The sequence below is a fragment of the Folsomia candida genome, unplaced genomic scaffold (assembly GCF_002217175.1).
Source record: "Folsomia candida strain VU population unplaced genomic scaffold, ASM221717v1 Fcan01_Sc023, whole genome shotgun sequence".
Taxonomy (NCBI): Eukaryota; Metazoa; Arthropoda; class Collembola; order Entomobryomorpha; family Isotomidae; genus Folsomia; species Folsomia candida.
In genome coordinates, this window is record NW_019091215.1 from 1900410 (window position 1) to 1913089 (window position 12680).

Sequence of the window (12680 nt, forward strand, 5' to 3'; positions counted from 1 at the left end):
AAATATAATTACTTATCAATTTTAAGTTAAGGTAAACTTTGGTAATGCGTCAGTGCCAATTAATAAAGATACAAATAGGATGACTTTTATGCATCTTAATTCAAACGGCAGAAATAAAAAAAATTGAAAATTATGCATTTACTTATGTTTGTATTTACAGATTTATTAAATATCTACCAATAATAATAATAAATGTAGTTGTAATGTAATAAATATATTATATGCATAAAGTATGTTCCCATCTTAATTAAGATTAATTTAATTAAATAAATTCATCATTAAATTAATACCACATTTTCTATTTTCATGCAAACTTTCCAAGAAATGCACCCATCACAAAATTCATGAACAAAGATCAAACAAAGAGAAACTTTTTCCAGTCTCAGTCTTTAGCCGCATTTTTTTTCCTCCAACCACCGCACATTTCATCTTTATCACCTGGCATTTCTCTTCTTGTAGTAAACAACAACACGACTCGATTTTAAGAAATTCGTTAAAATAATAAATGTTTCTTTAAATAAAAGTTAACTACAGATTGAAATTAATTACCGATATAACCATGGATCCCCTATTTATCCACAACTTTAACAAATTAAGGCAACAAGTCCTCTTCATAAATGAATATATCGAGCTCAAGTTTGGTAACTATTTTTAACTTACTTTTCTTACAAAACAATTTCTAAGTTAATTATCCCACAAATTAACTAATTATCAATTATTACCGCAATATTTACAACGACCCAGCTTAAATAATGTCACATGGTTAAAAACAATTAACTTTTTGCAGGATGTTTTTCTTAATATTTTTTTCTCCACAGGTTTTAACTTCTCAAACAATTAATTATCTCACAAATTACCTAACTACACATTAACTAATTATTATTTCTAACTTCCCAGCTTGAATAACATATCCAAATTAATAACCATGTTAACCTTCCCCTTAATTGTTCCCAATAATTTTTCTCCCCAGGTTCCGACTTCAAAGAATTCCTCTCCTTCAAAGAGTCCCGTCCCCACGTGGGGATGATCGTCGTCCCCAACGATGGCTCCTCATCGTCCTCCTCTCTCCAAAAGGTCGACATATCTGCCATAGACGAATCCCAATTTCGTCACCCTGACCAAGACGACGACGAAGTCGAAATTGGCGACGAAGGTGTCGCCGTCGCCTGGGGGAAAAACGTCGCCAGTGTTTACGCCATGGAGCCGGAAGATGTCAACGTGCCCGCCTGGGATGTCGAAGATGACGACGACCAAGATGACGAAAACGGCCAGCAGGAAATTCAAATTTTAAATGGTGACGAAAATAGCGACGAGGAGAAAAATGACGTCTCTTACTATCAACAAGGCTACAATGGCAGATATCAACTCAACGGTGGCGACATGAATGGCGACGACGACACACTAGAAGATGGCGACGGTGGTGGTGGAGGTGGCGAAAATTATGGCGACAATAGTGGCGAAAACGGAATAGTTTTCTACAACAAATCGGACTTTGACCTGAGGAAGAGTTTTCCTAACCGATTGACCACACATATCACACCCTTGAAGAGAAAAAGGGTTCCGAAGAGGGATGGGGCTTATCTGAACTCGAGGCCTCCCAAGTTGACGAAATTTGGCAAGAGGAGGAAGGTCAAGGGGATGGGGAGGAATTTCAAGAAGCCCGCGGTCAAAGTGGAGGATCTCGGGGTGGGGAATTCCCTCATTGGGTCGACTGAAAGTACGGATTCGAAAGGTAAATAATTATTATGGAGTCGGTTTTTAATTTGGGGATAAAATAGTTAAAATAATTTTTTGGAACTTTTTGCAACTTTGCAAAAAAATGAGGTCCAACTTCGCTTAAATTGTCTTTCGAAATTTACTAAATGAAATGTTTCCCGGATGATAACTTATCATCGATAAGTTAGACCCGATTTTAAATTTTAGGACAAAACGTGGCTAATTTCTTTAACTTTTTTCTACTCTTATGTCATGATTTAATCAAATGTTTGCAAATTTCTGCTAAAATCTTCTCCCAAAATCGACTAATTCTAAAGCTTGATGTGGCGTCATTATAATTTTTTATAGAAAACATGTCGCGAATTTTTTACGAATAATTTTCCATTTTCCCCCAAATTTTATCTTAAAAAATTCACAAACTTTCCCCTCAAAATCTTTCTAACTAAAAAAATTTTCCCCATTATTTCCAGAACCCCTCCGCCACGCCCTCTGGGGAATCACCTACATCGACGCGGAACGTCGCAACGGTACTGAACGCCTCGTTTACGACAACTATATTTTCAACTATATATATAAGTCGGTGGAGTCAAATACATCAAAAGCTGGTAATAGTCATCATCCAATTCCTCTGAATGCGGTAGAAATGTTACCCTGCTATAATTCAGGTCAACATTGTGTTATTAATAAATCATGTTCTAAGAACCGTATACTGGATTAAATGACGGTTATATTTTTGTTACATTTAGCACATGTTGTATGTTGGTTGGCGTATGTAGGCATAAATAACTTTTAAACCCTCATTTTGTAAAATATGCATATGCGTTTTATTTTGAATATAAATACAAAGAACCAAACGAAGAAAAGGGTACTCACGCCACGGGTCTGCCTCCCCTTGGTGAGGCCTATTTACTAAATACATTGAGCTTTCACATTTTTGGGCGAAGGTCAAAGTCCTGATAGATAATGACGCAGTAACCACCGGAATTCCACGCTGTCAAGAAGTCAGTCAAACACATAAAACACTCATATAAGTGATTTCAAATTTTCAACGTATTAGGTACGTTCTAAAAAAGGTAGGCGTGACGTTATAAATATGGTGAAAATTCCTAACAAGCTTTCGTTCTTTAATTTATGCGATAAATAAATATAAATCATGTCGTAATCGTGTCATATAATAATCTGGCGTCAAATAATTATCTAGGAAATTTGAAATCAATTCAAAAGAAATGGATAAACATATCTCATCGATGGAAATCGCATTACGAAACCCGATCGTAAGGTACAATATCATTTCTTTATTCTTCTAATACTTTCCTAATTCTTATTTTTTTAACTTCGATAGGTTTTGAAGGGAATATTTAACGAGGCAACGTTCCCTTTGAATGAACTACGGCTAGTCTCCCAACTATGGAATGACGTAATTTTATCCATGCCCAATCCCCGAATTAAACTGCGGTTGATTTGAACGATCCATACGAATTTTTAACTTTTTGCTACGACATGGAACCCCGACTTGCGAAACGTGTTAGCGCCACTAACTTAGAACACAAAATTTCACCCCCGATGCCTGGATTTGGGCCACGCGCACATGCCAAATCATCTCGGGATTCCTTCACCTCAAAATTAATGCATCTCTGTGACAAGTTTAGTGACAATGTGAAAATTTTGGAGATAGATATAGATGACGAAAATTGTATGAAACCAGTCTACCAAGTTTTGAAGAATTCCTGCCCGAACTTGAAAAATTTGGGAATTACTGGCTATTTCAAAGTTCTTAATGATCAGAGTAATATTTGTTCATTGGAGAATTCTAAACTTCGAAAGGCGCTTAAAATTCAAAACAAGTTGACACATTACACTCTAAGTTCCAATAGGGTGACGCCATATTTGCCAATTTTCACACAACTTGTCTTTGATGCATCGCCGTACCTGAAGGAGATCGTAATTCCGTTCGGCATATATCCTAATTTGGTAAATTTGCAAAATCTCACCGACATCACGATAGGGCTAGAAGGAGTTACATCGAACGTTCTAAATAACGCGGAAATGAATTTGCGCGAACTTACCAAAATGCTGCGACAAGTTGGCGAACAACTGGTGAATCTGAGCTTCGGAGATGTTGATAGGCACGAGAAGAAAACTATCGAGCAAGGCTACGATGCCGAGAGGATGTCAAAATTGGGATTCCACTTGCCGCAAATTATGCCCAAATTGAAACATTTTAGGAACGAGATGATCGACATTTTTCAATGTGGAGACTCATTGCAAGATATTTCCGAGCGGATGCCTTCATTAATTAATTATTGGCACCATGTTCAAGCAGTCGGAATGCTTATATAAATCATTACATAACATTGGGAGTAAAAAGAATCTTTTTCCAAACGTAACAAGTCTTGGGCTCTTTGAGGTGCATGATCCTGACCTCCTGAAGGGATTGAAGACACCGTTTCCAAAGTTGGAATGGCTTAATGTGGACTCTTTTCATGATGATGACTGTTATGGTGCAAGGAGCAAATTTGGGTTGAGCCCAGTGCTAAGTTTGTTCTAGACTGGAAGGTTTGAAAGATTTGGTCGTAACGTTACCTAAATATCCTTTAACATTTGCAAAATTTCTGCAAGATTTGCTGGATTGCAGAAGCATGTGGAAAAGTAATATTTATTTGAAAGGAATTCAAGCTTTCTTGATAATTAAACGAGATTGTCTAAATTATATTCTAATTTCAGATTTGAAAACCTTCGAGCTTTCAACATATGCAGGAAACTTGCACACGCAAGCCCTGTCCCCTCAGGAGAAGATTTTGTTTGAGGACCTGTTTAGAGAGATGAAGGGAATGGAGAAAGTCGTCGTCTCAGATCTTGACGTAAATATGATATTGGATTTTGATTACTTATTATTAATTATGTATTTAAACACCTTGAGGGTAAAACTTGTAAATTTTTGCTTTGCAGTTTGGTGAAAACGCAGTGCAATATATGTCATCTATGATGACCTCGAATAATTTGGGCATCACAAACTTCCGGATTTTTCAAGATGAAGGTGTTGCAATGGAATAAGTTAACAAGATCTAGCGGATTTTCATGTTATCTGTGTACTATGGGTTGAGAAAATACATGAATAAATACAACAATTTGACTAGTAACAATTTCTTGACGTCCATATGCATTTGTGCAAAGATATGTAAAAGCGGTAACTACATTATTCTCAGAGTAAATGCTCCAGAAATTAAGTTTGTATATTTTTGCAAGGCTAATTTCTAACCTTGGACTAAGCATTGATTTGCTAGAGTTTTTCGCAATTAATTTATAAAATTGGGAAGCAGATATAAACTCCACCGGGGCTTACCAACAGCTTTGAATTACGTGTAAGCTAAAAAACGATCCAAAAATTTGTACATTAGTTTTAATAGGATCATGCCGATGGATTTATGCAAGTTTCCAATTATGCATCGCTTTATCCTGTATTAAATTATTTAAAAATATTTAATACGCTACCAATGGAAAGATGTATGTATCTAGGGCTTCCCACAAGACGGGACAAGACGGGACGCATACGTCTTGTCCCGTCTTGAATTAGACTACGGGACGCAAATTCAGGACAAGACGGGACAACAAGCCGTCTCGTCTTGTCTTGCACCCGTCTTGTCTTGTCCCGTACAAGACGGGACGTCCCGGCAAATGCAAGCTTTTAATTTCAATCTGTACATTATAGGGGAAAATTAATGATATAAATCAATTCACACTACAAAACGGGTTTATTTATAGCAGCCAAACAAACATTTATAACATCTTATACGAAATATTCATTAATATAAAATTTTATCTAAAGCTGATGTAGCAATTTCATTTTTAAAAGTGGGGTTGTTCATGCTCTTTAACCACATCTTCAAACTCAAACTTTTAAGGGGTTTTAAACTGTTTATTTTAAAATGTTAATAGGGAAATTTGTTGTAATCATAAGCTTTAAATTTTTATTTCTATTAATTGCAGAAAAGTCCCCAGCGGAGAAGAGAGGTCGAGTCAAGAGTGTTCCGCCTTCTGCTGTTCCTGTTCCTTCAACGGCGCTTGTTCCTGTTGCTCGTACTACGATTCCTCCTGCAAGCTCATCATCATCAGCTCCGGAGCATGAAGCATATGTGCCTTCATCATCTTACAAAGGTCCTATTTCGCTTAATTTTGCTCCCGAAGGGGAAAGGAGTGACGATCCTAGTGGACAAAATATTGTCCATTGGGAGGGCCAGCTAGGTCAGGGGTTTTGGCTAAAACTCCAAACTTGGAGAAAAAATGGGCAGGCTTATGTCTGCATCAGAAAGAATCAAACCACAGGGGCAAACCTGTCGTTTAAATATTTTCAATCGTTGGTTGCAGCTTGCAATACCCTGCAAACAAAGATTGACACAGACCCTGATTATACTACCTGGATCCCATAAATCCTTTCAAAATTAAACTGAAATCTATTTTTTCTTTACCTCTCTTAAGCTGAACAAGTTGGTTGGTCAGAGGAAGTAGATTCTAATCAGGGCGTCTATAAAAATTCGGAAGATCTTATAATTATTTCAAATAACGATTATATAATGGGACATACACAGTTTTTTCACTTCTTGCCTATAACACTCCAAAGAAAATTAAAATTTGTTAAATCATGTAACGTAGCTATGACTTCGATTTTCCAAGCCAAAGAAAGCTTTCTTTTACCTGACAATTTTTGGTATCCCGTTTTGATGGTATCTCCTCATTATATGGATTGAATGTAGTAGTTGATTTCCTACATATTTCAAATATATAAAAATAAGTGGATAATTATAATAGTTTGACTAACAATTGAAGTTTAAATAAAAAATGTATAAATATTAACCTTCTAGATGACTATAGAACGGTCCACTTTATTAGGAAGACCTTTGAAAGTAAATTTCCAACAAAGTTGCACCGTCAATCTGCGGTTATGATTTGTACTGTCAATCCGGAGCGTTACTTAAAGCAGGGGAAATGATATTGATGGATATTGGGATTCAAGTTAAATTACCGTTGGGCCATGTTGGTTTGATTAAACCAAGGTCTGGGTTAGCGTTGCGGCATAAAATTGACGTCATGGGGGGCGTGGTCGATGAAGATTTTGAAGGAACTTTGGGGGTTATGCTAATCAACCATGGGAAACTTCCATATCAAGTTGAACTTGGGGATCGTGTTGCTCAGTTCTTGATTATAAAACTCCATAATGGACCGTTGAAGAAGTCTACGTTTGATGAAATTATTACCACCACAGCACCTGTTGCTTCTCGGCGTGGAGCCAAAGGATATGGCTCCTCTGGAAAATAAAAACGAGCAATTTTTACTATATTCAATATAAACTAAGTAAAATTTACTTAAACTTAAATATCTTCGCAGCTAATGTTAAAATTTCACCATCCTTCCTGCACGACCCTTGATTCAATAAATAAAACACACGCACAAACTTAATCCAAATATTTAATTTAATAACTGAAATAAATGTCCTCAAAAATGTTAATATTTGTTACATAAAATGTCTCCTATATTGAACTGTACCTGAAGAACATGCTTGCATTAGTTGGTGGGCGAGCTCCTTGTTGGAGCTACTAGTGGAAGAAACTTTTCTCTCTTGGTCGAGTTACTTTCACTTTCCGCTGTAAGACACAATGTTGCAGTAAGACGGAATATGTAACTTGAAAAGAAAGAAAAAATAATAATGAAAATCATAACTAAAATCTAAAATAATTAATGAACTAAGCATACCAAGCTTAATTTTGCAAATATTTTGCAATGAAACATGCGTATTTTCATATGTACATATATTTCATGTAACCTACACACTTACCAGAAAATAAAACCTTCATTTATCATCCTATCTTTGGTGCTGTTGTTACAATTTATTGATATCAATCTCCATCCTGTATGACCCTTCATCACACAAACACACACACACACACACACACACTTTTGCAAGTATTTATTTTTAAAATAATCTCCTCTCAAATGTGAATATTTTCTTTGCAAATTGCACGTTGCATTTAAGTTGATATTAGTAGTAGTGAATAACGTGCATGGCTTACATTAGTTAATGAGCAAGCTCCTTGTAGCAGCAGCTGCTCGGAGAGAAAACTTTTTCTCCTGGTGGAGCTTTTATTTCACTGGTCTCCCATCCGCACGCTAGGGTGCGGAAGCACCTCGCTAGTAGAAGAAACTTTTTTTCATTTTAATATTTTGTAAACTTTCTCTCTTTCACTTTCTCTCTTTCACTGGTCGCACTTCCGCTGGAGCGGAAGTGCGACTATAAGATCATCACACGTTGCCTCAAATAAGAGAATCAACTTGAGTAATTAATTATGTATCACATTACCTCGTCATAAATTATATTAAGAGTTCTACGTATATATAAGTGAATAAATTGTGTATGATTATTACTACGGAATATTTGCACACTAAATAAATAACACTTAAAATTAACTAATTCACACGCTTAGAAATTGCCCATTATTTGCATCGATCATAATTTCCTATGAATCTTTTCAGCACTAAAGTAAAGAGGCGAGTACGAATTAAGTAGACCAAATTTGTTTTAATTTGTTTTGGACTAAGCTATTTTACATTTTTTCTGCAATCAGTGCACTCTCCGGAACATGTACTTTTTTGACCAACTGGGCAATTTGCGGTGCACTGGGTGTCACTAGAACACTATTGATGATAACATTATTATTTATTGGTCAACTTATCCTCAACCATGTACAAATAAACTAACTCTGCAGCCGGCCAAACATTCATTGTGTTTCACATCGCATTGTCCTACACTTCCTGTTGGGCAGGGACAATCGGCATCTATTCGACACTAAAAGTAAATCAAAACAAAATTTCTATCAACCAGTAAACTTTATTGGAGTATTTAAACGTACTGCTTCCGGATAGTCTTCGCATACGCAAACAGGTATATCCCGGCACTGATTTGCAAAGTAATCTCGGCCAAGTTGCCCGCAAATTTGGTCATAGCGCTGAATTGTTGCGTAGTTAACGAATTGGAGACTACAGTCTGCATACCTTTTACGAGTAAAGAGGCCGTGGCACTGGAATATTGATGGGAATAGCTAATTAACATTTTCATATCATATTTTATGGAGACCTAATTACCTCGAAAGGAGAGTATGGTCCCCTTGGCATACATTTGCAACTCGTCCCATACTTATCAAGGACACATTCTGGTGTTTCACCACGCGGGCATAAGGTTGAGTTGCAGTTATGGAAATTGTCACACTTACAAATAAAACAAAAAATCTTTACAGAATTGTCTCGTAAAATAAGGTTTTGTAAAATAATTTTTGAAACAAAGTAAAAGTCACTTTTGATGGGAATAAATTTACAAAAATCGTATGCAAATGTTTACAAACACGTTGCCAAGGGTGTCAACAAGAACAGCATGGCAACCGGTTATGGGCAAAATTTTATAATTAGACTGTTTGTTTTCGAAAATCAATGCATATATAGAATAAAAGTGTGGTTTTATAGTACAGACCATTGCATGGATTTTCAATTGCGTGTTACGAAAAGGACGTTGGTGTGCATGTGTGACACGGTATGTACATAGAGTTATGGGCTGTGTTTTATAGTAGGATGATATTTTGTATGCAATGGTTTTGAAACGCAGCCAAATTGTAAAACTGAGACCATAATTCCATAGCTATTGTACATGTAAAAAAATTAGAGTTTTTTTTCTCAAAAAACGTGTATGTTAAAATTCTCACTGTGACCTCAATTTTTGACCGATTTCAAAAATTTAAACTGTTTTAGAAACCTCAGAAAATTTGGTTCATTTCTTATTCCCAAATTTTTTAAATATGACCACACCCACAAGAAATTAAGGTCACAAAACATAAGATTTTTTGGAAAAAAGCTCTAATTTTTTTACATGAACCATAGTTACTTGATAATTAAGACAGTAGCATTCCCCGGAGGTGGCATTACAGGATGGTACAGGCTGATCAACCCCACAGAGAAGCGAAGACCCACAACCGGTTATAGTGCACTGTGGATAACGTATTCATTTGTGTATTTCTGAGCATTTAAAAAATATTTAAATTGGTTATAAATATTTACGTTTGTTGAGGTATTCCCACATCGACATGTAACATCTTCATGGCACGTTTCGGCATAATAGTTTTCGCCAAGAGTACGGCAAATGTCGCCATAATGTTGAATGTCTGATGGATTAATATCTTCCAGGTTGCACGCAGTGTTTACGGAGTCGCACTAAAATATATAGATGAGCAATTTTTATTTTAATAGTGACGAAAGCGATTGAAGAATTGAAATTGTTGAAAAATAATAATTAAAAATAAAAACTACGTAGGTCGGTGTAGTGATGGGGAGGCATTTGCAACTGGTTCCAAACTTGGTAAAGATACATTCTGCTTGCTCATTTTGTCTACACAAGGTCGTGTTGCAGTTTTTTTCTCGATTGTCACACTAACCACAAAAAATTCAGTTGATGACGTTATCTGAAATCTAAGCAGCGGTCAAATGCTGGTCCATAATTTGATGGACTATTAGTTATTAGAGGATGTACTTGATAATTGAGGCAGTAACATTGACCAGAAGTGGAATTGCAGGACGACATCTGAGTACCGTCGGGTCCACAGCGGGGAGAGGCTGATCCACAACCAACTTGATTACACTTAAAAAATAGTCGAAAATTTTATATCGGCAATAAATCCAATCAAAATTTTGATAAATTGAAAACCTACGGTGGGTTGAAAGCGGTTAAATGGAGGGAAAATCTGAGACCACACTGGTATTCCAGTCCACCACAATATTCCCAAGGCAATCATTGCGAAGTTGAAGAATCGCCTGTAAATATTTTTAGGAATTTCCCATAATTTCGGATTAAATCATTGAAATTTCAAATTTAAACAAATTTTTAACGGGACGTAATTTTTTGTTCAAAATCCTAGACTATAAAATTTATTTATTTCGTAAATATGTACATCTTATCGTGCAAGAATCGACAATAAATAATTTCCATTTTATGGGATGTCGGATCTCAAAAAAATTAAAAATATATATCTTACATGATGTGACTCGGTCGGGTAAAATTCTGTTAAGTAGAAGAGATAAAGTTGGATTGCACTTTGTAAATTGCAACTAATAACTGGATGATTTAACAAGTTATCGCGCAGTATTTATGCGGTGACCTTTTCATGCACCGAAATACAAAAGGTATCCCTTTACCATATCATCCATTTTTTGGGGATATGATTTGGGCATGAGTAGCTGCTGAGATAAATGGTCACATTCAGTCATTTAATAATGAATATATTATTCATTCAGTATTTAAAAGTGTTTGAATATTGAATGAATATTTTATTCGGAGTTTTGAATAAATGAATCTTGAATGAATATCAATTCAATTCGTGTGAATAAATAATGAATGAATATTTCTGTCAAGTTATTCGGTGCATAAAAAAAGTTCTAAAAATGTGAAAAATCGCGCCTTCTGAGAGTGTTTTTTCGTAATTCTTTACTATATAAATATTCAACTGAATTATGGATATTTCGACCTTACTAGCCAACTTGTATCTTTTCACACACAGTTTTTAGTTAGCACTGATTTTGAAGTTTTGAAGGATTAATTTTCCACGACGAGAGTTTTGAGGGCTGTCAATAATTACCCTTTATTGATCCAAATATTGTTTAATTATAAATATCAGAATAGCTTGGAGTGCATATGTATATAATAGAATACCGAATTGTGTTGAGTTGAGTATGGATGGTTTCTTGGGATTTGCCCGGTTTAATTTTAACTTTTAATTTTAATGAAAAATTGGGTAGAGAATGCATTTTTTCCCTACAGTTACGGCAGAGCAAGCTTGTTCTCATAGCAAGAGGGCACCCTTTGTATAAATTCGATCATATGAAGTTATTTAGCAATCGGTCTGAATTTCAGACTCTTAACATTCTAAATACAATACGGTTACTGTTAAAGCAAGATATGGACTTGAACTCTGACATTGTCAAGTAAGGAATATGAATGCAGCATGCATGCAGACCTAATGTGCAGTTTAGGGCATGTGATTTTATATACCTAATTTAGATACATAGAGCGTAATCTTGGATTTGAGGAAAAAGATAAGGAAATGGTATTAGTGAAGGACAAGATTGGTAAACTTGCAAATGTGTATATGTTGTCTCTATTCCTGCTCCATTAGTGCAAGCTTATAAAAAATCCTAATATTGTTATGTGCATAAGATTAGTCCATTCTCCGTAGGTCTTTCTGTCCGTCTGTCTGAAGGCATCCATTTGGTGTATTAGTGTTGAAGGCTTGGCAAAACAATAAGATATAATTATAACAACACTTAATTCTCCAATTTCTAAACAATTTGGGTTTAATCTATTCCCCAAGAAATTGGGGAATTGGAAAATTTGGGTATATATGTGCGTAGCTAATCCTACAAATTTATTGCAGAATTACATATACACAGATCTACCGCCCTATGCAATTGAACATAATATGTAGTATATTTAGCCACAAGCATCGTTCCTGTACAAAAATTGGCTTGAGTGTCAAATCGCGTCGCCAGTGCTGGTTGACCCGGATGAGGAATGGCAGAAAAAACATGATTGGTTTAAATTATTCAACTTCCTTCGTGAGATAAATTTTAAATGAAAACAGAATGGTCGAATTAACCTCAATAGATATAATTTATTTTGAGGGTTAGCCTAGTAATTTATTTGTCAGATAATTTACAGATAATTTGACAGATAATTCGACAGATATGTACACGTAAGTACTTTTGTTTACCTCGGTTTAATAAACGCCTACTTAATTTTCTACGTTCTATTCACCTCGCCGCAGTCTAAATGGATCAATTATTGTGCTTAATGGAGACCTGGGGATCGTTGAAATTCTGCTCGTTCATACTCGTTGGTGCGTCGGCAGGTAAAGTTAGAATCACGACGTTTGGGC

At 35.7% G+C, this 12680-nt stretch overlaps 2 protein-coding genes across 14 annotated transcripts in view; one reads left to right on the forward strand and one right to left on the reverse strand.

The window, feature by feature from the left end:
- Window positions 1–8045, reverse strand: part of LOC110858869 — a 123615-nt gene extending 115570 nt beyond the window's left edge. For 2 of the 11 annotated variants that reach the window (XM_035859121.1, XM_035859118.1), the window contains exon 1: window positions 6737–8045. The gene's annotated coding sequence lies outside the window, so the exon portion shown is untranslated. The remainder of the gene's footprint in view (window positions 1–6736) is intronic. The other 9 variants (XM_035859131.1, XM_035859139.1, XM_035859138.1 and 6 more) reach the window with 9 other exon arrangements.
- Window positions 414–7576, forward strand: LOC110858914. 3 transcript variants are annotated; one of them, XM_035859148.1, is made up of 5 exons: window positions 414–641; window positions 971–1732; window positions 2187–2321; window positions 4441–4577; window positions 4666–4824. In XM_035859148.1, the coding sequence occupies exons 1-5, from the start codon at window positions 560–562 to the stop codon at window positions 4768–4770; spliced, it is 1221 nt and encodes a 406-aa protein (XP_035715041.1). In that variant the 5' UTR covers window positions 414–559; the 3' UTR covers window positions 4771–4824. The 3 variants fall into 3 exon arrangements, with proteins under 3 accessions (XP_035715041.1, XP_035715039.1, XP_035715040.1); XM_035859147.1 differs by lacking the exons at window positions 4441–4577; window positions 4666–4824 and adding exons at window positions 5704–6013; window positions 6182–7576 and having other exon boundaries at window positions 416–641; XM_035859146.1 differs by lacking the exons at window positions 4441–4577; window positions 4666–4824 and adding an exon at window positions 5704–6175 and having other exon boundaries at window positions 415–641.
- Window positions 8046–12680: the final 4635 nt, after the last annotated feature.

What these genes read in the sequence shown, in the direction of transcription:
- LOC110858914 (XM_035859146.1), top strand. Translation starts at nt 560, where the DNA reads ATGGATCCCCTATTTATCCACAACTTTAACAAATTAAGGCAACAAGTC. An exon ending in ATATATCGAGCTCAAGTTTG is followed by an intron (nt 642 to 970) that starts GTAACTATTTTT and finishes TTTTCTCCCCAG; the next exon opens with GTTCCGACTTCAAAGAATTC. An exon ending in GTCAAATACATCAAAAGCTG is followed by an intron (nt 2,322 to 5,703) that starts GTAATAGTCATC and finishes TATTAATTGCAG; the next exon opens with AAAAGTCCCCAGCGGAGAAG.